This window comes from Psittacula echo (assembly GCF_963264785.1).
Source record: "Psittacula echo genome assembly, chromosome: 7".
In the NCBI taxonomy this organism is placed as follows: domain Eukaryota; kingdom Metazoa; phylum Chordata; class Aves; order Psittaciformes; family Psittacidae; genus Psittacula; species Psittacula echo.
The window spans coordinates 50,103,040-50,128,562 of record NC_137740.1 but is presented as its reverse complement, the minus strand read 5'-3'; the positions used below and the strand labels follow the sequence as shown (position 1 = coordinate 50,128,562).

The 25,523-nt window shown below is 43.1% G+C and overlaps 1 protein-coding gene across 1 annotated transcript; it reads right to left on the bottom strand.

Annotated features, from left to right (window-relative positions):
* Nucleotides 1-5,027: 5,027 nt before the first annotated feature.
* Nucleotides 5,028-24,187, bottom strand: MSL2 (MSL complex subunit 2). The gene is made up of 2 exons (XM_080623610.1): nucleotides 23,405-24,187; nucleotides 5,028-8,788 (listed from the first exon to the last, which is right to left on the bottom strand). The coding sequence occupies exons 1-2, from the start codon at nucleotides 23,544-23,546 to the stop codon at nucleotides 7,191-7,193; spliced, it is 1,740 nt and encodes a 579-aa protein (XP_080479736.1). The 5' UTR covers nucleotides 23,547-24,187; the 3' UTR covers nucleotides 5,028-7,190.
* Between the last annotated feature and the right edge of the window lie 1,336 nt (nucleotides 24,188-25,523).

Here is a 25,523-nt window from a genome sequence, read left to right as displayed (position 1 = left end):
CCTCTTACCTCACTGTAAGACTATCAGACCATGCCTTCTCAGGACATTGCCTCCAGAATACCCAGGAGACAACTGCCAATGCCATGATGAGTTCTTCAAGCAGGCACCTCCTTACTAAAGCCAGAAGCCATCCAGTTAATAGAGAACTTGTGTATATACACACAGACTATTAGCTGGGTGTGTTTAGTATAAACACACTAGCACAATGGAACACTAATCCCTAGATGATACCTCTGAGCGTTAATAACCAAATAAGTAATTGGCTGATCACTACAATGCAGCTTTGACTTTTCCAGGAGCCTTTGAAGCACAACACCTGCCTGCCAGTGCCCAGGTGGGACACACTGCTGCCTGGTGAAGGTTAGTGACTCTCCTCAGGATCAAATTCCAGAAAAGAGGAAGATTTCAATTGTACTGAGCTTGGAGATCTATCTTCTTTTTCCTGAACGAAGCTGCTGTTTTATCCAGAAGCATAAACACACCCCCAGGATCGTGGATTTGATACTTGGGAAACTTCTGGATGCCCAGGTTATTAGGAAAGACACTGCAAGGTAACTTCCATTCCATAATGAAAGATGTAAGCAGGAGGGTGCACTCTAACCAAACTAGGATAAGTCTCTTTGAATGCAGCAAGCACACAAGCAGCTCTGTTCAACACCAGGGTGTTGGAATCACATCTCTATCATGACTATAAGCTTGACGGAAAAAGCTTTACTGGAGCTGATTCTATGAAGGCCCAAATGCAGAAGAAACTAAGTCACAACTGCAAAAATGAACATGGGATGGAAGTCATACAGCTGCTAATTCTAACAAGCTTCATCCACTTTGTACCTGAAGGAACACAGGCAAAGTAGTTCTTTGCTTTTCTTCACTGTCTAGGTCCAGAATGGCCTTTTAGTTTGATAAAATTGTACACCTCTCCAAAGACAAAATTCCTCAAAGGAACAAGAAGAACCTGACCCCATTCTAGGCTGAAATTGAACCTCCATTTTACGTCAGCATTGTTAACTTTTAACTCCGTAAGCAGCAGTACAGGAATGTCCAGTTTGCAAATTATGTACAGCCTCAATCCAGAATAACTTGGTGATTGTCTCTTTAAGTCTTTAACCTGGGATAGCCCTTGTGCCTCAAAGAAAAGAAGCTCTCCTAATGCTGTTGTACAGATCAGTAGATTAAGTCAGGTTGGAAGGGACCTCCATGTGTCTCTAGTCCACCTCCTCACTCGAAGATAGGCCAGCTTCAACATTAGAGCAAGTTTCTCAGGACCTCATCCAGCCAAGTTCTGAAGACTCTCCAGAGATGGTGATCCTATAACCTTTCTGTGTATTACATTTCTTCCTTCTCCCTATGGGAGTTCAGAGATACATCCTTTTCCAGGAAGGATCTATATTCCTGGGAATGCACAATTCTATTTTCACACTAGGAGGAAGTTGGAGGACTCACCAGTAGAGCAAGTGACACCCTGTTCTCAAGCAGCATATGTGTGCTGGGATGCAGACGCAGCCTGTGGAGGCCTGAAGAGCTGGTACCCCAGCACCCCTTGGTGCATCGCTCTCTTGGTTTGGCATTTCTGTTCCTGCTGGGCTGTGCCTCAAGCGCACTGCTGCTGTTCCTGCTCACTCTGTTCACCACCACTTCAGGATACTTTGTCTTTCTCCTTGTACACCTTTTGCAGAGGGGTTTTACCTCAACCCATCAAATCAGTTCAGGCCTCCATCTCACACCACACCAGTCTGCCTGAACTGGTGCCTTTTTTTGGAAGAAGCTGGTAAAAATTACCAGTTACCTTTTCAAGGTTTGACTTCAGTCAATTCAGACAAGCCTGTAACTGCTCTGCTGAGCTCTTTGGTCCCCAAACCCAAGGCCCTCTCTTCTACAAACAGAGGTTTACTGCTGCTATGACAAAGTGAAGTGATTCCAAACTCTGGTCATGCTTTGTACTACATCAACACAAGAAGCTAATCAAAGCAAAAAACCCCAAACCCCATTTTAAGCAAATGTTTTACCTTGTATGTGACCATAAGGACAAGCTACAGCCACCACTGCTAGCATGGTATCAGTGCAAAACTGGCAGCAATTCACATCATTTACTCCAAGAGCAGAAATCCATTCTCTCTCACTAATAACTTAGAAAATAACCACCATTCAGCAGCCACAGCTGAATTAAAGAAGATATTCTACACCCCATTGGTGAGTTAGCCCTGTCCACAGCATCTCTGGGTGGAAGGTTTCCAAATCATCAAGGTAAATTTGGGAGCTCCTGTCCTACTTCTTTTCTTTTGGGGATAGTCCAGAAGTAAGATGATGAAGATGTTTGTGAACACAGGCACCAGAGCCAGCTCAGCTGCCACACAGGCCAGCAAGCACTCCAGAATGATGCAACCCAAGGATCACCACACAGAAACCTTGCAGGATTCTGCTTTGCTTTGACTTTGCCTCCATCCCCAACTGCCAACACCACTTTAGATGTTGCATACTTTTAAAGAAAGACAGATCATGCAGTGTTCATTGTAAACCAGCTCAAGCTGAAGTCTTAGGAGCTGGATTCCTTTTTCCTTATGAGTAGCCAGAAAAGTGAGTTAAATTCAGTTTTGCGTGATAAAAACAAAATACCCTTTTGTTAATTTGTGCTCTCTAGTTTGCTTTTGCCTGGCAAAGTCCTGTGTCCTTACAAAACCCTTGCTCTTTATCTGTATATTTGCAAGTATTTTGTGTGCAGTACTAAGATTGGAGGTACAGCTCAATACAACCACAGCTCCTGCTGCAATGGTACTAGCTTGATTTATTTTTCTTCTTCCAAAATCTCAGCAGTAACTGCTGCATGAGTTTTCCTCAGCAAACCTGGCACCGATACAGGTCCCCTTCTGCAGCCTGCCACCGAGCGGCAGTGCTGCAAAACAGACATGGATAGCAAAGGAAATCCCAGTCAGGGTCCAGCTTACAGGAAACTGCGGAAAACCTTCCTGATCTCCTGAACTAAGGATTTAAGAATGGTGACTCGAGACACTCTCACCCAGGCACATTGCTTAGCTTTGGAAACAAAATAGACCTGCAAAGCCAAAAAAAAGGCCACTAAAGTGTTGTTTTAATGGTGGTTTTGGAAGACAGCGTTTCTAAATCACAGTATCTTAGGTCTATGCAATCAAGAATGAACCTCAGCAAAAGAGCATGAGCTACTGTAAGAAAAACATGCAAACAGTGCCTACCCTTGTGTTCTGAGCTCTTCTCTCTATCACTGGGTGATGGGTTTAGAAACAGAGTATTTAATAATAAAGGTAAAAGTGGTTTGGAGACATTTTGTGCTGGCATGGTTTGAACTTTGTATTTTTACTTTGTATTTTCTTCTTTTTTGGCAAATAAAAGACTTTTGAATTTAAAGTGCAAGCCCTGCTCAGTGGTGGGGCAGTGTTACTGTTCACTTCATCTCCAGCTGCTGCCCAAAATCACCTTCCTGGCTGTTGCTGAGCTCACACCATCCAGTTACCTGTTAGCAAGCCTGCCAAAGCCAAAATTCCAGGCTTGCTTCACAGAAATACTGGGGCAAAGCGATGTTACCATTGTTAATAGTTAAGACCAAAGAAGCTGTGTTCACAACATTCTCGGTACCACTTTAAGTAGTAGTGTGTACCTTTCAGAGGGAGTTTCATCAGCTGTTCCACACACTTGGAATTATTCTAACATACAAAGCCACTCTTCTTGCCATTTCACTTGTCAGATAACAGTCAAGAGTTTTTTTAATCAGTGTAATCTGTATAAACATTAATGTCAGGGAGGGGCTTCTTGCATCAGGTAAAAAGCAGCTTTTATTCTGGATCATGCTAGAATTCATGTGCCACATCTGTATCATCTCTTCCTTGGAAATCTGTAAGTTCCATTGAACAGGCAGCTCCTTGCCCTGCCGTAAGTACCTGCATGAATGAACTACAAGAAGAGCAGCAAGGTCAATACAATCCAAGTGTCATTTCCAGTTTTGTTCCCCCTCCCTGTGGGATTTAATCCCAACCAATGATTTCACTCATACATGATTATGTGGAAAGAGCCTTTCCGCCCAAAACGAAAGCTTAGATGTCTTCTCTTTCTTGAACAAGCATCTTCCACATGTTCACATCAGGATGGGCAAAAGCACCAGACTAATTTGGTACCACTACATGTGACCCTAAGTCCAGAAGGAGCGCTGTTCTTTTGATCTTTGCAACACACTTTCAGGCAGGGAGCCTCCCACAGCAAAATGTTTGATGAACTGCTTTTCTTTCTGATGCAGCACTACAAACTACAGGATTTTCATAAAGTTTGGAAGTTATTCACTGTCTTCAAGCAGATTGGGAAGAAAGTTGAAACATCACACACTTCCTATATGAAAAGAACCCCCCAAGCAGCTTCCTCTACACTAACGCTGAGAACGATTCCCAGCTCCAGAGCCCGCAGAAGGAACACCCACCGGCCCAGCCCAGGCTAAACTGGAGCTAAAATGCCCCTTGACTGCTCTCCACGAGGTGATTCCCAGCATACAGGCAGCACGGGGCAAGTCCTTGCTGTGGGCTGCATTGGGCTGAGTTTCCACTCAACTCTTTGACCACAACCGAGGCTGGAAGATCACACACAAGTACTATTGCTATAAACCAGGAACTAAAGTTTTTCAGAGTAAACCACTGCAATTATTTCCACCAACATTCTGATCCTTTCCAGTGCTCAGCTTATTCAAGAACAGCTAGCCAGGAGGTTAAGAAAACCAAACCAAGCCAACCCTAATTTAAACAATTACAGAATTAGTCATCAACAGACTAAGTGGTATTTAGACAGTAAGTTCAACATATGCCACACTGATGCCCTCAGCAGTTGCAAAATAGAATTAGAAAACTAACATTTATTAAATCAATTTGAATTTTAATATACATGTCAAGAACGTGGCAGCATAAAAGGAAATGTTTTTAGAAACAACCTGAAGCTACCATTTGTACTTTTACATTAAACGATCAGGGCTCTCCTGTCCATGGTTCCAAGACACACTTGACCTAAATTCTCCAACTTTTGGTACCACATTTAATGCAGCAGTGAGATAGTAAAGATTCCAAGTACTCCCACATTTCTGGAGCAAAGGTACTATGTATTTCATTTAATGAAAGTCCTAATAAATGTACCATCAACAATCTCAGCAAAACTTTAACAGCTCTGCAAAAGCATTCAGAAACAACCCACACTGTGCAGTTCACTCCCCTTAAATCAGACTCTGGTTCAGCTACTTTTCTTACACGTAGTGAACTAATAAACAGATTTACATTAGTAGGTCACCATCAAACCACCAAGTTAGAAAATGGCAGGATCCTTTTGGGTCAACACAAAAATCACATACAAGTTTAACTAAATACATTTTAATAGGACATTGTTCAATCTCATTCATGAGGGCTAAAAAACACAGATCCTGGGTACTTGGGTTGGCAAATAAAGACAAGAATACTAAGAAGCATTTTCCACCATTTACTCATTATCAAAAATATTTTTCAACTCTTCTTGCAAAACAAAAACAAAAAAAGTACAGACTGGACACGTACATCACATTTTTCTTCCTATGGCTTTAACCCCCCACCCTACCCACCCCACGAAAAAGACGGGGGGAGAAACAAACCAAAACCAACAAAAAGATCTGACCACATTCACAGAGAATGACACCACGGTACACTACAAAACAAAAGGAGGTGTCATTTGTGTCCAAAGGTTTTTGCTTATTTCTTAGGTGAGGAACCATCATTGTACATGCTTTGTGCCAAATCAAAACCACCTCACATTAGGTCAGAAAGCGTCGCGGGGTTCACTGCAGAGTAAAAGCAAAGGTGGAAGCAGTAAAGTAACTCAAAAAATTCACATACTATTTAACATGCTGTCAAAACAGGAATTAGCTTTTAAATCAGAAGGTAATGTTTTGTGTTCTAGTCAGCCCATGTTTCGTTTGTGCTGTATCATCCAAAGAAGAGAAATTTCATAAAGGAAAATTACTTTTTTTAGGCTGCCAACAAAGCCCTAAATTCAAGACTAAATTCTTCCGCTTGTACTCTTCTTATTCAGGGATTATACTGACATAAACTCTTTTGCATAAAGCTCAATTCCTACAAAGATACTCTCAATTTTAAGACTTCAACAACTTTGTGGGATTTTTCCCTTTTGGAGCCCTTTAGCCCATGTTGAAAAGCACTGACCTTTGACAGCTGCTTTCAACAAAAAATGAGATAGATTCTAGGTAGAGTGAGTTATTGTAGCTTGTTCTGTCTAATAAACATCCACAAAACTTGACCTTAGCAATGGATCCTCTGACCTAGCTGAGAGATGATACCTGTCAGTGAAGAACTACCCTCAAGGGGATAGGTCCCAGGCCTCTTATGGTACAAACTTCATCAGACACACAATGCTCCCGCCCCACTGGGGATCTCCCTGTATCCCAGGCGCTGAATGGTACTACTAAAACTTGAGCCTTCTTTGCGTACAAATAATTTTCTCACCCCAGCCAAACAGTCAGGAACATGACCTGTAGAACTGTCAAGAAAAAAAGGATGATGTTGTTAATGGGGACTCACCATTCGTATCTGGCCAACTGAGCTTCCTGGTCCTCCTCTGGAGCCTGAGCTGCTTTTTGGGCAATAAGCTTTCTCAATATAAGTACTAACTTTGTTTTATTTTTAAGCTGTTCTGCAGACTAGATAACCAATTCTCACACTCAGACATTATCTACCCCTTTCAGACTGTATTCTCCAGCTCAGGGCTATATATCCTATAGGAATACCAGGCTACCTTCTAGTCATGGTGACAGTAACTAATCAGTAATTATTTACACCATAATCTAGCACAGTTTAGATGGACTAACTAGATACCACTTTCTACATTTAAGCAGAAGCTTTGACTGAGCACAAAGCATGACCAAGTACAATGAGGTTAATACACTCCTTGCCAAAGATCTTGTGATAAAATCATTTACATCAGCAATTGATCTCAAACTATGAGGTGCTGTAAGAACTAAAAACAGTTTTAGGGTAACTCCTCCATTTTCTGCAACTATTTCCCAGACACTAATACACATAACATAGCAATGAAAAACACTTGATACAAGTGATCTAAACGCAGGAGCTCCAGCAAGTTAAACAGAACCATAGCTGCCTTAAAACTGTAGCAGTTCCCCTACTGATGGCAGGGAAAAGAAAGATTCAACAGTCATATCTCATGTCTATAGCTTCATCCAAACTTTTATCATCGTGTGTACTGGCAGCTAAAAACGTCGTTACTGGTGACCCTGTCACATTGATTACACTGGTGCTTGTGCTGGCATTGCGTACTGCAATGCTTGTCACATTAATGCCCAAAGTAAGCCTAGTCTGCTCCAAGGCCTTTTCTGGCACTGCAAATGCCTCCAGCTTCTTCTCCCCATTAGCCATGTACGAGTTTTGGCAGCCACGGCATATGCAGTCAAGGCAGGCTTTGCGGTTAGAATAGCAAGGGCAGCGTTGGCCACGGCATGTAAGAACACTTGGATTTTGGGTGGCACGACCACATTTACACCCTTTCTTTTCTTGTGGCTTTTTGTACACAGTTTTTGTTGGGCTTCCTGGCATAACATTACTGCTAGGAACTTTCTCCTTTGCTTTGTCTTTTGTTTTCAGCACCCCTGGTTTGGCTTTTGGGTGAGATTTCTTAGGGGCATGTTCCAAATTCTTTTTCATGCTTTTGTTAGACAGGAGCACAGTTTTGCTTATTTTGGGGGTGGTGCCTCCGTTAGGTACAGTTGCAATGGGCTGCAAAGACATTTTATTTTCCTGTTTCACTGTTACAGGAGCTGATGCTCCCAGTGTTGGGCCACAGATGATGCTGGAAATGGGTAGAGGTTGAACTTTCTCACTGTCGCTTTCTGATCGAGACCGCTTTCTGTTTAACTTCACTACCTTGGGCGTTGCTGCTGTACAGGAGATCCCATGAGGAGAAGCGTCTGTGGACATGAAAATGTTATGGCTAAGAGGAGGGGGAGAAAGCTGCAGGAAAGGGCCGTTAGCCATGTTTGCTTCCAAGCTGGGCTGCAAATTAGAATCACAGACTTCAGTATTTGAAACTGTCTCTAAGCTCCGGAGAACTTCCTCAACACTAAGGAGAAGTGAGCCCCCTGGTTTTATGTCTTCACTGAAACTGCAGATGTCGATGCCTGTCGTACACAAGTCACTAGTGGAAACTGTATCACACACAGGCTGCAGGCTGCTGGAGATGTCCTCAGTTTTTATATACTCTCCAGTACTACAGACATCAATTGTGTTTGCATGTTCAGGAGAAGGAATATTCACTCCAAGTTTATCTACCGAAAGCCCATTACAATTGGGCAACCCATTGATAACAGAACCTCTAATATCGATGTTGTGTGTGCTTTCAGGGATTGATGTAAAACTAGCTGGAGGATCAGTTGTGAGTTCTGAGGTTGAAGGTACTGGGGAATGTGTCAAACACAAAGCCAAGGCCGTATCAGAAGATTTGTCTGTCTCTTCATGGAGTGGCGATCCATCTTTGAGCAAAGCCAAAAGATCTGCAGAACAGTCAACTGCCTGGATAATATCTCGTGCCAGCGGAGTTTGCGTTATATATTCGCAGAGTTTCTTATAGCAGTTTACTAAGATGCTTAGTTGCTTATTCTCCTCAAACTGTTCGTAGTCCTTGCACCAGCTACATGACGGTTTCATCATCATCTTCTTGCCTTTACACGTTTTGCAGACATAATGCTGACATGTGGAGTTGGTAGGAGCAATAGGGTCTTGTAGCAAATTTCCTAAGAAAAAAAGAGAGAGAAAGATTACAATGGACCCAAGGCATGTTTCTGGGATAGTATGGGATGGATTTTTCGTACTATCAAAGCAAAATATCCTGAAAACCTTCAGTAGGTCACAAGAGAACACAGCATCCAAGCACTGTCCTGTAAAAATGTTCACAGCTGCCATTATCTGGTTTTAAAACAGCATTAAAAAAAAAAACATAAGAAAACCATTACACCATCATTTGTTGTGCTTCTACGGCTTTTAGAAACCTCTCAACTAAACCACTACCAAAGCCCTTGTCCCCTTCAGCAGTTTCTGCCATTGCAACTTGTAAAACACACAACATTTCTAGGAGTTTATCAAAACTGCAACAATAAACTCCCATGAAGAGCTACTGCAGAGATTGTAAAGAAATTAGTGAAAACAAATGGCAATGGAGCAGAGGGAAACTCTAAAAGGAATGTGAAAATGATGAAATCCCAACCCCTACAGGAAAGAAGACACAGCAGACTTTCCTTTACTTCTCATTTAGCTGGGACTAAAAATAGAGCCTAGCTTTGTGACAGTCATTGCGATGAATACACCACAGAATTTCTAGCTTTGCAAGCAAGAGCAGTTAAATGGATCCCATAAACTCTCACAAACACTGAATAAAGAACCTAGTAATATATTTTAATAATGGGGGGAGGGGGGGGATATACTATATTTCTCTGTAATTGCCTGTGCCAAACCAGAAGGTGCAACAAGGCAACTTATTAACACATCCTGGGAAGTGGTAGCTCCTGGTTTTCCCATTCACAGACATGTATCAGTGAAATAATCTTTAACATAGTGGTACTGTCACAGCCGTGATGCTTTAAGGTGTCAACAACAGCTCCCGGCCTAGGCAGGAGTGAAGACTTCAGAAGAAAGGATTTTCTCTGAAATCTTCCTGTTAAGAATAAAATACTAATAAAAATCAGTTGCTAAAGGAATTGACACACCTGACACACCTGTCAGACACCCAGTGCTGACAAGCTGGCAGGTTATGTCTCCAGAGCTCTGGAACTGTAAAAACCTGAAGAATGCTTTGGGTTTTATCTTAAGAACAAACTAAATAACACATAAGGATAAAGTAGGAAAGAACAGAGGTACCTGAAATCCTGTATACAAATAAACTGAGTAGTAGCTATATCCAGAAATGACAGCATTGCTTTGCTATTTCTAGCTGGCTCTAGGCCAAAGATGTTCTAACACCTAAATTAAATTTCAGAGTATCTATAGGCATCTACAGCAACAGGTTTCCCTTCCTTTCCAAGCAGCAGATTTCTAGCTTTGATCAGACCTTTCTCCCCATAAGGAGCCTTTCACAAGCAGCAGTGAATTCTCACCCAGATTTTTCCAAAGTGAAAACAATGCTGCTACAAACACAAGAAGACAATTAAACCATCTGGAAAGAGAAAGCAAAGTGCATATATTGAAACAGCCTGAGATTAAAAAAACCCCAAACAAATCAAATGTAAAGATATTTTCCCTGATCACTCACTTACCAAGTAAATTTTAATCATACAGTCCTGTAACTGATTGTCCTGACAGTGCCTTGAAGGGCTGTAATAAACTGGACCTAGTTGAGTTGCCCAAGTTATCAGCTACAGAATAAACCCTATCCTTTCTACCTTGGTATTACCTTAGTCAAGAATCTAAGCCAAGAGCAAGACATATTATACTAACCCTTGGCTGTAACAGCACTTACAATACAAAACTTGTCCCTCACTCCGTAGCTTTTCACAAGAAGTTCCTCATCCTTTCCCAACATTTTCACTGTTTAAACCACTTTTGAAAATTCAACTTTGTGCATTAGCACAGTATTTCTGTGACTCTTGCATTCCATGACCAAGCAGACTATCCCAATTTCCCTTTGAAATCTCAGTTCCCTAGTACCTCTTTAGGAAAGGGCTGCTACAGGCCTCCACTTGAGCTGCCTTTCAAGTAGAGTGGCTTGATGTAACCTGGTTTTTGATGACTTCGGCACTGACTTTTATTGCTCATTATGTTGTATTTTTAATAACTTGAGAGAAAATGTGATGGTTTAGGAAGTTGGCCAGTGGCACCCAGCACACATCTACACAGTGTCAAACACTGGGAACTGTCATCACTGTGAACCTGGAACAGTGGCCACTGGAACAGTGCAGTATTTGAACAAGCCAACTGAAAGAAGTGCAGGAGAAGTACTGAAGAGGAGAGACTGTAGAACAGAGAAAGGTTCAAAGCACAATTACAGCAACACTTGATGGGAAATGCACTTCACAACCAGAACCAAGGTATTTAGCTTTTCTTTGCTGATCTAGTGAGGAAGGACTGAGGAAGAGTGACTCCGCAAGACCCCACCATGAGAAGAAGTAACAAAACTCTTCAAGTTAAGCAGTGAAGATTTCAAGCCAACAGGTGGAAGATTAAGCCACATAATCCAACCTGCAGTGGAAGTTTTAATTTCTTTTAAAAGTTCCCTTTAAATGACATTATGTAAGCAGCAACACAGGCAAAGACGTCCACCATGGTCTTGTGAGAAAACTCCCTAACTCCCATGGGGGGAAATGAAACGAATGTATTTAAATCACATTAGATAGTTTCCAAAGTCACATCCTTCAGCAGGAGTTCACAAACAACTGTCCCTCCTGGATCTTTGAGTCCTTCCAGCAGAACACGCAGAAAGCCATGCCCTGACCAATGCAGGAGACAAACACATCTAATGCTCATTCATTTAAGGCTTTCGGACCTTAGAAGCCATCATACAACTATGTGCATCCACAGCACTTCCAGGACCAAAATGCCACCAGCATTACACCCAGTGCAGCAGAGTTGGGTGCTCCTTGGTCTGTACTTAGCATCATCATAAGTAGCAAAAAGAGGCCAAGGATGAGTTATGATGATCAATGCTTCACAGATTATGAAGCACTTCAGAGATGAGACAAAATAAACAATATACCATTTTAACTTTTAATTAGATGAAAAAAAAGTCATCACCAACTGTGCATTTTATTCCTCCCAAAATAAATTTGGCTGGAACTGTTGAATGGGTATGAATGCTAAAAAAGGATACTGAAAAATTTAGATTTCCAGAAGCTTTGAGGAAAAAAAACCCAAACAGACGGAGAGACAAGATAAAACACTTCACATGCTCTCACTGAAGAACAGGGTGAGTTACTCCTGGTAAATGCCAGGCAACCTACAAGAGACAGACATCAGGAATGCCTGTGCTGTGGGAGTATTTTCAGCTTCAGTTCAAATCTCATTGAATATTCTTCAGTTAGAGTCACTCTTGTATGGTTTCTGTGGCACCTATCACTCTCTTCAGCTTTAGTAATCATAGAATAGTTAGAGTTGGAAAGGACCTTAAGATCATCTAGTTCCAACCCCCCTGCCATGGCAGGGACACCTCACACTAAACCATGTCACCCAAGGCCTCATCCAACCTGGCCTTGAACACCACCAAGGATGGAGCATACACAACCTCCCTGGGCAACCCATTCCAGTGCCTCACCACCCTCTCAGTAAAGAATTTCTTCCTTAGATCCAATCTAAACTTCCCCTGTTTAAGTTTGAACCCGTTACCCCTCATCCTGTCACTACAGTCCCTGATGAAGAGTCCATCCCCAGCATCCTTGTAGGCCCCCTTCAGATACTGGAAGGCTGCTATGAGGTCTCCACGCAGCCTTCTCTTCTCCAGGCTGAACAGCCCAAACTTTCTCAGCCTGTCTTCATACGGGAGGTGCTCCACTCCCCTGATCATCCTCGTGGCCCTCCTCTGGACTTGTTCCAACAGTTCCGTGTCCTTTTTATGTTGAGGACACCAGAACTGCACACAATACTCCAAGTGAGGTCTCACGAGAACAGAGTAGAGGGGCAGGATCACCTCCTTGGACCTGCTGGTCACGCTCCTTTTGATGCAGCCCAGGATACGGTCGGCTTTCTGGGCTGCGAGCGCACAGTGAAGCCGGCTCATGTTCATTTTCTCATCGACCAACACCCCCAAGTCCTTCTCTGCAGGGCTGCTCTGAATCTCTTCTCTACCCAACCTGTAGCCGTGCCTGGGATTGCTCCAACCCAGGTGTTAAGATAAAGAGTCAACCATGAGATCCAAATTCACAGAACATTATTTTAATACTCAGGGAACGATAATAAGTCAGCAGCAACTTCTCAGAAAGACACCACCCGAGTTGCTACCCAGAATCTTGAGGTACTAAGCTCTGTTACATTGCAAACTGTGGATTGTAGGGGCTACCAAGCCATAACACTCATTTGGTGCTGCAAATTTCCAGATCTTCCCAGATGATGATTATAAACTCCACCATGAAAATAAAGCCAGGAAGGATTCTAAGATGTTACCTAGCCCATCCTCAAACTCCTGTAATCACACTAAGATCCATCTAGCCCGGTGGGCTGTATCACTAGCAGCCAAAACCAGATGCTTAGAGGAAAGAGTAAGAACAAGGCAAATAAACTTCTAATACCTGCCCAGTTTTTAACTAACCATTATTAGCTGAGATAATTCTCATGCAAGATGGGGTTTACATGGACTCAGTACCCCTCAGGTTTGCCTCATCTTCTCTTTCGCTCTTTCAAATGTAATCATAACAGGCTTTGACCAGAAGGTCCTACTGTGCTGAGAATGACCTCTTACTAGTTTCACTGTCAATTTCTGGTTCTCATGTTGCATGAGATTAACAGTCAATCCCTACTTCTCTCTTCAACACTACTCACAGTTTTACGGACATTTACCACATCCGCCTCAATGTTGTCTCTGTTCCAGACTACAGAAGTTGTTCCCTACATTAGGTCACCCTTTTCCTAAATCTTCCACAGTTCTTTTTTTGAGATGGGGTACCACAACATAAGATACAGGTGAACCACAGCCTTATACAGTGCCATAATAAAGTTCTCAATTTTATTCTCTACTCCAGTCCTGATTTTTAGCATTTGCTTTGCTTTTCAATTGATATTCAGTACTGAGCTGTTATTCTCATGGAGTTCTCCATCACAAGGGCAAGATCTCACTTTTGGCTGGCAGCCATCAATGCTACCCCTTCCTATAAATTTACTGATGTAAATAGATCTGCAAGATATAAAAATGGTAGGCTCTGAGAAGTTAATATTTTCCCCATGTTTGTAATATTTATCTAAGCTAAATTTAATTTGACGTTTTATTGCGCACTCATTCATCTGTCCAAGATCCTTCCATAATTACCTAATGCAGGCCTTTGCTTTTACTACCCTAAATGCATGGTATTGCTAAACTTTGCCTCATCTTTTCTCACCCTCTTTCGCAAGGGGTTTATTAATACACCAAAAGCAACATCATGTTCTTACAAAGCCTCCAGTAAAAGGCCTTCCCTAAACAACATCAACTTTTAACATCTACTTTCAGAAAACTTTACTCAACATCTACATTAATTCGAGCACTTACAATTAATACGAAGCATGTAACAGAGGAAATACTTTTAATATATTATTTACAAAATATCACAGCTGTCCTGGAAAGGCTGCTTACAGGAGAGAGGTCACTGAAACCACAAGGAATACTTCCTATTGTGTTCCTTAATGAGCATTACTTCACAGCTGCAGGAAGAGGGGAAGCATCTGCAAATTGCATCTCACAGACCAAAGGGAGGAGAAGAATTGGCAATCAAAGCAATTGTTAGGTGTATCTATCCAGCAAATGTGCTCCAAATGGATGACATTCACTGAGAAGGAAGACAGATCACCTTCCATTCTCATCCTTCGCAAAGGTACAAATACAATGCCCCCCAAAAGAGGGTAAACACAAATAACTAGCTTAGCAGCCTTGGAAAGCCTGCTGAAACTTAATATTTTGCTTTTTTTTAACAACTCAAACTCTTCATAATGATGTAACTATTAAATCTAGATTCGCAGAACTAGAAAAAAAAATGCATTACAAGTAGAATTAAATGTATCACTGGGGTTAATCTCTGACAACATTTGTCTGCCAAAGAGCCTTTAATCCTCAACTGCATTCGTATCACCAGAAATCACCCTCATTTTATAGTGCACAGCAAGCAAGTGGAAAGCTCAACAGCCCAGCCCTCTACTCCTTGCACTCTCTACCTGACTGAAGGGGCATATCTGCACCACAGTGCAAAAGCAGGTGTGCCATCCATGAAGAAGGGGAGAAGAAAGCTCACCTGCACCAGTTAATCTGTTAACATCAAACATTACAGTTACTGTGATTGCATTTTTAAACCAATATTACAAAAAGCTTCTGTGAACTTTAGTCAGATGAAAGCAATTTTACAGCACTGTGAATCTAGCAAGTTTTAAAAATCAGGAAGCTATAATCAATCTGATGCAGCACACAGACACTTCTATGTTACACTTAATATTCAGCAAGCACCTCTGAAGTAACAAGAAGATGGAGATTTAATAGTTGCTCTGCTACACTTTCAGCATTTTCATTTCTGGATTAAACATGATCTGATTGTTTCGACTAAAATAATTAGCAACAGGCAGTAAGCTCTAACAAATTACTACATTCAAGCTTCAGAGTTAACTACCTCCTGAAGGAAGAGAGGTAGTTCTCACTTATGGGCAACACCACTTGGACAGGCTTTCTGAAGTCCATCTACTGCAGCTCAAGCATTTCAGCTGAAGCAGCCTCTGAAAGGAAAAAGATGCTTCCCTCTCATCTTCCCTGCATTGCTCCCTTCTCAACCCCACACTGCATCTTTTCATTTAAGAAATTATCAGCTAGATCCAACTGAAGAATAAGTAGCTCAATGAGGTTTCAAAGCAAAACATGCGAAAGAAAAAGAGTCATAAAAGCAGTAGCTTTTGCAAAACTATAAGTACTAAAAAAGTCTGGTAACTAAAAGTCTGTAGAAAAATAAAACAAATGTTTAAGATCTGTTTTACATGGGTGAAAGATCTGGGTACTTACTAGAAAAGAAGGTCACTAAATCCACTCAAACCCAGAGAAACTTCAAGAGAGGTTAGTGCAAGGGACAACTGCCAAGGACAAGACAACAGTGAAAGGTCTCCTTCCACCAATCTCAAGCCAGAATATAAACCCCCTTCCAAACCGCATGCTTAAAATGGTGAGCCCAAACCATGATCTGGTTGATCCAGCTCACAAATACAGCACTGAAGTCAAGAGGCAGGTTCACCAGATGGAAGTTTGTCCTATCCCTGCCCTGACAAACTGCCCAGTTAGAAAAATGGTTGGCAACTTCTTTCATCATTCAGAAACCTACTGGATCACCAGACAGAGGTGCTGCCCATCACCCAGGTATCCTACACCTACTTCCCAGTGTTCAGAAAACAAATCAGCATTTGTAGCCACCACACTCTTGACTGAGGCATGAAGACACAAGGCACGTGTAATATTACTAGCACGAAACTTTGAAGCTATGTCTGCAAAGCACAGATTGTAACAGGAGTTCACAATGACAACACTAGAAATTTATTTATCCTTTAATGTTCTTTGTGATACAAGGTTTTCTAGACAGGAATGGTTTTTTTCTCCCAAAAACTACAAGTAGAAAAACTTGTTCAAGACTTTCAGCATGCAATCCTTTTTCAGATCTGAGACAACAAGAGTTTATCTGTGAATTAAATGATAGCATTTCTTCAAACAGTAAATAAAAACCTTGCTTTTGGATCACCACAATTACAACAGTGCCTCTAGAATTTGTCCAAAGACATTCATAAGTATTAACAGGTTAACAGAATCCTCATCAGATGAAATTGAAACATGGAGGACACACCAAAAAGGCATTTAAAAATAAATAAAAAATAAAAGCAACAACTTATTTCAAAGTTTTATCAGAGAAAATATTCTGGTAGCTGCTGAATAGATCTGAGCATCCTCTGTCAACAAATGATGAAAAATTAGCTACAGAAATTTTTACCCTCATATAGGGATGGTTGTGACTAAAGAACTAAGGATTCTACAACTGTTTGGAAAAATAAAAAATGCACTATTTTTGTCTGAACACCATGGGAACCCAAATTAACCATGGTAAGAATACAGTTGGCCTATTTTTCTGCATAGAAATACAGTCAATGTCTTCAGCTAAAGTTCAAAGACAAAAAACCATTACCACAGAAAATGACAACAAATTGCATTTTAACTGTAGAAGGGACTGCTTTGTTCTCTGACTCCACCCCCTTCACAATAAACAACAGAACATATTTTACCAAGTCCTATGTCAAAGTTGTGTTTCTGTTTGAAAGTCTTTTTGTTTACAAAATCACAGCCTAGAAAAATTCTAAATGTATTTTTAACAAACTAGGTGGAGAAGTTCAAACTTGCTGATGCTTCAAAGCCATAAATTCATCTTTTTCACCATCCGATGTCAAATTTTCATGTAATGATGTTTTCCAGAAGTCAAGGTTGCTGTATTTCAAGAGGTTTTAAATAACAAAGTTAACATTTCTCCTATGGGTATAAGACTAATGTAACATGCTTCCATGCAGCATAAATACTCCTAAAACTTGCTTTGAAAGTTATAGATCAAGTTGATCATATTCTCTGAGCAAACTAAGAGGTAATGAAAACTGATTTCTGCACACCAAACAAAAACATTCACACCATGAACTGCACAATCTTAAAGTAAACTGTCCTCTTCAAGGCCACTGGAGAAGGAGCAAGCCCTGTGCTGTGAGTGCAAGGCTCAGGGAGTAACAAATTACATCACTGAAGGACTCCAAGGTGAATTTCCCCATCAAAGCAGAGAAATCTTTGGAAAGCGCTATCTGGGAAGCACACTGCTCAAGAAAGGTTGTGCTGTGCAGTGTTTCTCAAGTCATATACTAGTTGGAAAAATTTTTTTTCTGGCCTCACAAAAAGCTCCAACATAATATCCAGCAACTGTTTACTCCATATGTAGTCAACCTAATCTGTAAATCATAACATAGTAAGAAAACAACCCCTGTGTTTGAACGCACTATGTCCATAGACCCAGACAACTAAGTTGTCCCAATAAAGATGCCTCTTGGCAACACATTAACTTTTCTTCAAACACTCTGAAACACAATCGGTTTAATCAATATCCTCAGGCAACCATCAAAAACCCATCCATCATTTCCCACTGCTGTAATGAGAAACACACTCTCATCTCACATCACATCAGAAGACAATATTGCAATCTCCACTTTGTGACCTTCTTTTGAAGCCCACTATCAACCAGTTGGAATCAACAGTGGAAACCAGAGCTACTTTTCTTCCTACTCCTCAATTTTGTTCAAAGAGGAGTATTTTCAGGTTAGAAACCAATTTAAATTCACATGGTAAAACTTTGTGTTATCAAAACTTATTCAGTACAATGCAGACAACCTTGAAAAAAGCAGCTTTCCTAGGAGTCACACACAGGATTTAAAAACAGGAAACAGTGAATTTAAGTAAGGAGATCTCAGGAGAAAGAAAAATCATCCAACATGTTCTTGGCTAAAAGTGGGTGTATTCAGAGATAAGCAAGTGAACATTTTAGAGACAACTGCCCATGCTGGTTATCTCCAAAACAAGAATACCTGCAGCAAAGGTATTTGATAGGTACTTAGTCCTGTAGTCCATGCTCCCTGATGATTGTTTCAAAGATTCTGGTTATTTTGCACATTCTTCAGAAATTCTGAAGTCTTTTGTCAACCGCTCATGTAATTTGTAAGGGCAACATAACATACTCTTAAAAACTACCAATATGTGATAGTTGGACAGTATTTTTCATCATTGAAAATGGAGAAAAGAAGAAAATGTCAATGAAAAAATATCTTAAAAAGCACTGATCCAGATCATTTTTCAAACATAAAAGGCTGCTCATCTGGCAGCACAGATCATGAATCAATCTTCACTCTCCTTAATCTAGGGAGAATGGACAAGAAATGAGATCTCCATCACAAAACATAAACACGCCTTCTCACTGTAACATTCTTAATTCAGACTGAACTGAATCATGGCTCACGTCCCAAACAGAAAATCCAGTATCATGCATATAATTAAGTTTCATTAGTAGTGGGAATTGGTTTCTTCTGCCTTCTTCCATCTCAGTGACTAGAAACTGCATTTCTAGAAAGCTTCAACCTATTTGGGTGTCACCTAACATTCCTTGAAGGATATGAGCAGGATGGAAATAACATCCCTATGCTAATCTTTCTATAGGGAAACAAAAAGTCAACAAGTTTTGTGGTTTTGGTAATCCATGCCATTTCTCATACTTGGGAATTGCTTCCGTAATGCTACTTTACCATTTAGCCTTCAACCATCTGATTAAAACTCTCAAGAACAATAGCAGAACAACTGACAGGAGCCGTGTAAGGTACCAGCCAGTAAGGGCACATTGTTTCTTTGTTCTATCCTACCTCTTAATCTCCCTTAAACCCCATGTTGTCTCACATCCCCTTGCTGAGCTTACAGGATGTTTAAGGCAGGAACTGTATTCTTATCCTGTATTTCTACAGCTGGGTTCCTGGTCAAACAAACTGTTGTCCTAAAGTCATGCTCTCTTTCAAGCACTTTCACATTCAATATCAGCAATAACAATCTTTCACACACCTTTTCAGTATCTTTTTGAGGTTTCAGGATGAAGTTTTCCATTTAGGTAAAAAGCTAAGCTGATCTGACTGGCAATCTGTCTTTCACAAGCATTGTAACTGAATTTCAAAGAACGCTGCTAATGCTGAAAAGCCAACTGAACCTTTGGATGACTTGCAGTAAGCTACATGGTATTTGAAACAGAGAAAAGCACTTTTTAAGAAGATTTTTATCCCAATAGACAGTATTTTAAAGCACAGAAGTTTGCTACATAAATTCTATTAAGCTATTTTTAAATTAAATATGGTATTAACATGCAATTTAATAATAATCACTTTAGTCCAAAAACTGAAGCTCAGATTTCACATCTACTAAACTATTTTTAAATTAAATATGGCATTAATGTGCAATTTAATAATAATCACTTTAGTCCAGAGACAGAAACTCAGATTTCACATCCCCAAAACACATAAAGGCACATACCTTCTGTCTAATGCACACTCAGGAGTGGCTATTTTTATGTTTTAGAAGCTCTAGGAAATACTGTCCCTGTAAAAGGATGATGCATTACCTACAACACTATCTAGGAAACTATCACATGATCCCACTTAAATCCTAGAAACATCATCAACATAATTTCACTTTTATAACCCATTAGGCAAGAGAGAGACCTCAAATCCACCTAGAACAGATGTAACTGACTTACAATGGCATACTGGATTTACATTATGACTTTCTACTGATGGAACTGCATGTGTTACCAATTTGAATCTAAAATCAGAGCATTAATTTCATAGTTACGTGGGTCCAAAAACTTCTGCCACCCTTACTATGTGAGCTGGTTTGAAAGACTATCAGATCAGAAGAAAGTGACCTGGCTTATGTCTAGTGCATTGAGAAAATAGTGAAAGCACAATGTTAGTTGATTTATATAGCTGTCACTCATTTCTTCTAAAAACAATCTGCTAAACTTAAAGGGACAATCTTGACAGTAGAATTAATAACTACATCATAACAAAGCATTACAGAATGCATTCAGAGAGATTAAATACTGAGGAAAGGCTGATGACATAAGGAGCACTAATTCTGGGAGTTCCCAAGGGAAGTCCAGGAAGTCCAAGACTCGAGACTAACCAAGTGTAGCGGTTTTACACATTACTGGTAATTCATGCAGCATTTCTTCAACAAATTATGATTTTTAGACATCACAGTCAAGAGAGCATCCTGCTAAGATCTGTGCAAGGGAAGTACCAGACACTCACAAAGTTCTGTGCACATGAATGAACCCATACCCAGATATTTGAATCTTATAGCCTAAAAATACAAATAAAGTGGAAAGAAATGAGCACCTGAAAACCTTTTAAATACTTTGAAACCCTGTACAATGTAAAGTTTTGGAACATCATAGCATTTACTCTTTTGATCATGACATGTCACAAAGTAATCACAGAATGGGTTAAAAGGGACCTTAAAGACAATATGGTTCTAAACTGCCCGCCATAGGCAGGGACACCTTCCACAGCTCTTAGCACTAACGTGTACAAAGAGAAAAGGATTTAAAAAATACCACAGCAAGGTCAGAGGGCCAAACATCAACAGGCACCAACATTCACCTATGACAGAAGTGGGAGAAAAGGAACAGAAAGGTCCGACAAGAAGGTGAATTTGCCTTTACCAGCCTCAGCTGAAGATTTATGACTGCTGGCCAACACTAGAGCAGGCAGTTTTGTATCAGGCTGGACCACTCTCCCATGACTGCCTGCCTGCAGGTTCAAGACAGACACTACTAATTCTGCAGGACAGAAACTGTATTTTACTGTATGGCTTCACAAAGAACCTGGCGTTTACTGAGGCCTCTGTATCCTACCATGCCACAAACAGGAGCCCAGGACACAGAGACATAATACTGGGGAATTCTAATTTGAAACAAACAGCAGCTGCAGTTACCTGAAAGCTAGCCACAGTAGGAAAAACAAACAAACAAAGCCAAAGCAGTAACTTTAAGATTCAAAGAAAATAAGGGATGAAGAGAAAGTGGTACCATCAAGAAGTAGTTTGTAGATAAGAATAGTCAATAGAAGAGAAAAAAATAAAAAGCATGGTTTGCTCTACCAAACTGAGAGTGACAGAAAAGCCAAGCAAGAAAAGCTGAAGAAGGGTAAAATAGCTCAGGAATTTGGGCAGGGACAAATTAAAGATAGACAATTTCAATAGCAGAGAGTGTAAAAATAAGATTGCAAAAGGCCAAGAAGGGAAGACGTCAAGGCAAAGAGAACAAAGAACACATTTCAGAAGAGCATTCTTACACTGGAGAGGCCAGAAAGCACATCAGTTAGAAGCACATAGTCTCTATGTAAATATCTTATTAAAAAAAAGAAAAAAAATCACGAAAATATTAGCATATTTTTAGGCAAAAGCAGTCTGGTGATTGACCAAAAGAAAGGTGAATTTATAGAAAAAAATCAGTCAGAGATTGGAATTAACAGGGCTGAGGGTAATAAGCAAGAGCAAAAGAGTAGAGGTGAATCAATATATCGATACCGACATCAGGGTTACGTGAGGAAAAAAAACAAACCTTAGACAAATTATTGCAGGAAATGACGACGCAGAGATCCTGGGAACAGGCTCCCTCTTTCCCAGTACAAACAGATCTCTATTTTCTAAGACTTTAAGTGGGAGGAGCCAATAGCTACAGGATAGGAAGCATCCAACACTAGTTTAGCAGCCTCAACAGTTGAAATCCTGATCCTGTAAATAAATTATTTAGCTTTCTAAACCCCAGTAATTCGATTAAATGTGTGTGACCACACACATTAGCAAAGATAAACACATGCAAACGTAGTGGATGTAAGTCCACTCAGTTAAGAAAATACAAACATACACAGGGCCAGGACTTAAAACTACCAGAGGGGAAAAAAGGGATTGATCAACTGAGACAGCTAAGAGCTCACAGTCCCTCTCCCAACACTGACCAATGCTTCCAAAGGGAAGTTCAAGAAAGGCTGACAGCTTATTCCGCAACTTCCTCCCAGGAACGGACACATGCCCCCACTTCATAAACACAGCAGAATTCAATTCCTTCCCAATGTTCCCCAGACTGCAACACCGAAATTCCAGACACCTGCCTTTGCCCACAAAAGGCATAATGCTCCTTCTTTTGGGGAGAAGTGGGGAAATCCCAGCAGCCCTTTCAGCCTATTTGCTTTTATGGTAATTACTGTTATAGGACAATTACATACATTGCACAAAAAAAGGAAAAAAAAACCAAACCCAAATATTGTTTTTTTGTACTTTAAATTCCTGGCTTTCCATCTGAATTCTTTTTTGTTCTTTACCTTTCAGGGAGGTAACAAAAAAAAAAAAAAAAAAAAGGGGTAAAAAGTTATTTCCCTGCCCCTATGCTCTGTATATTGTTTTGAGTATCTTTTACCACACTTTCTTTTAGTCATCACTTTTTGAAAGCAATTAACTCCACTATACCACTGCATCCCAATAACCACTAATAACTAGCCTTTAGGAAATAAAGTGACCATAATAAAGCGTTGCATTTTAGGGGGGAAACAGAGCCTCTCAACAACAAAAAACCCCAACAGATTATTGCCTGTGTAGCTTGCCAGGCTATTAAACATGCAGACCCCTGACGCCTCTCGTTATTTTTTACCAATATTGCCGCAGCCTTCCCCCTATTCGGGTTGGGTTTTTGCCCGGGAGGAGGAGGGCGGGTTTAAACCAGCAATATTTCCACTCCACCTCTCCCAACTGGCTCAACAACCACACCGCTAACGCGGTCCCCCCGCCGCGCCCCCCGAGACCGCTGCCCCCGCGGGAGAACCGCAGCCGCCCACGTGGGCCCCCTCCCCGGCGGCGAGAGGATCCCCCGGGAGCAGGGACGCCGCGGCCAAAGGCTGAGCAAAGTTTCGTGGGCCGTCGCCGTGCGGGGCGGGAAGAGCCCTACTGCAGCGCTGTCTCCGGAGGCCGGGGCGAAGGCAACCCGGCGGGGCAACACCGAGGAGGGCTGTGCGGGTAGCACGGCCCAGGGCCGCCCCGCAGCGCCGTGCGGGGAGCCCCGGGGGGAGGCTCATTGTGCAGGGAACAAAAGAAAGATCCTCACCGCAAACGCAGCAGGAGAGGGACTGCCTGAAGTAGGGCAGGAGCTTGTTAATCTCTGTAAAGGACTGGGGATCTCCAGGGTCGTAGTTGAGCACCAGGCGGCTCGCTGAAACGTAGAGAGCAGTGGCATTCACCGGGTTCATCGCAGCCGCTCGCACGCCGCCGGCTCCGGGGTGAGAAGAAGGCGCGGCGCCGAGTCCGTGCGGGCCGCGGGGGCAGGTGGCCCCGGGGCGGGGGCAGGCCGGGTGTCACCTTGGTCCGGGGCCACCTGGAGCCGCGCGGCGGCGGCAGCGCGGAGGCCGCGGCGGCCCGGCGGCCCTGTCAGAGGGGCCGCGCTGGCTCCTCCTCCGCCTCCAGCGGGGCCTCGCTCCCGAGCAGCGGCCTCGGCCCGCCCGCAGCCACACAGCGCAAGGAAAGGCGGCGGCGCTACTCCAGACTGCGGGCCATGCCGGGCCGCCTTCCCCGGGGCCCTGCTCCTCTCCGAGCGGACGCTGCCTCAGCGGCGGCCCGGCATAGCGGCGGACGCAGGGAGGAACCGCGAAGCCAGCTCAGGGCGGCGGCGGGCCGGGCCGCGCTGCCCGCTCCGGCGGCGGGGGAGGGAGGCGGATGCACCTGGGCCTCAGCGCGGCCGCATCACCGCGGCGCCGCCGCGGCCTCCTCCGCGGGGCCGGTGGCTCCTGGCTGCGCGGCCACCGCTCGCGGGGCCGGACCCGCCGCCTGATCCGCGCCGCAATGTCAATAGCAACCGTTAGATCCAACCGTCACTGCGGAGCCATCACCGCTGCCGTCCAGCACCCTGCACTGCGCATGCGCGGCCGGGACGCTGCCCTCCCCGCAGCGGGGGCCCATCCCGCGGGGCGGGGGGGGGGTGGGGGGAGTGGTGCAGCGCCCTCTAGCGGGGAGAGGGGCTGCCCTGCCGCCCTCGGCCTGGGCGCGGCGCCGGCCTGAGGGAGCGCGCGCCGCGGCGAACGGTCGCCCCAACGGCAGCCCCAACGGCCGCCTCGCTCCGCTCCTCTCCTCTCAGCGGAGGGCGGGTCGCCACCGCCGCTTCCTTGCCAGGCAGGCGGGGTCGGCTGCCGGCAGAGCCCCCCCGCCGCGTGTGCTGCCCCTGTGCCCCGGGTGATGACGCTTATCCCTGCGCTCAGGGCCTCCACCTCACGGGCGGCCGTGCCTCTGGAGCTGCTGGGCACGGCCACTGTTTCGTGCTCCTGTCATGGCGAGTGCCTGCGCTCACCTCTCGGGCTGAGGAATTAGGCTCCGCCTCTGCTTTATGTCATCCTGGAACCTGCAGCCAGGCCTATCAAGTAGATCAGGTTTCCGTCTGGGCTTGAGATGCCGGGGTGCCGACTGGCCCCCCCCCTTCCACCTAGCAAGGAGCAACTCCAGTGTGTATACCTTCAAAGTGAGAGAGCTGCAGGGCCTTCGAGGTCCTTAGAAGATACGGCACAGGACCTGCAAAACACACCCTTCTCAGATGCAGTCTGGATGCCCCAGTGGACCCCACCAGCTGCCTACACAAGGCTAAGTAGACAGAGGTTTACCACAAGTGTTCTTGCTGCCCATACCAGCACTCTGGAGACCCTAACGTATAACACAGCAGTGGATCCACAGGTTTTGGCAGGTATGACCAAGATATGGGCACAGGAGGGATTTTTTTTTTTAATCTTCACCAGGTTTTAGGTCACTGGGGACATGTGGAAGGAACTTCTGATATTTCCACTGTAAGCACCACTGCAGCCATTTCACACATCTCCAGATCCTGTGTTGCAACACGGCCAGTGCCATCAAAGCAGTCCTCTCCATGCTTGGCCTTTTGGGGAACCATCTGATAGAACCTCTCTTTTTTCCCAGTTGTCCCCCTCTGTGTTCACCTACAGTTGCCCACATTAGACTAATCATAGGATAGTTAGGGTTGGAAAGGACCTCAAGATCTAGTTCCAACCTCCCTAATGAAGGAGTTCCACCTCTATCTTTTTGTTTGTTCTCTTCATGAATGCCCCCCAGCTTTCCAACCCAATTCAAAATGAGTGTGCATACAAAATGAAGGAATTTGGGTCTTGACTACTAATATACAGTTAGCACTGCTAGTCCTCATCAAGCTATACAGCTCATTTCCCACC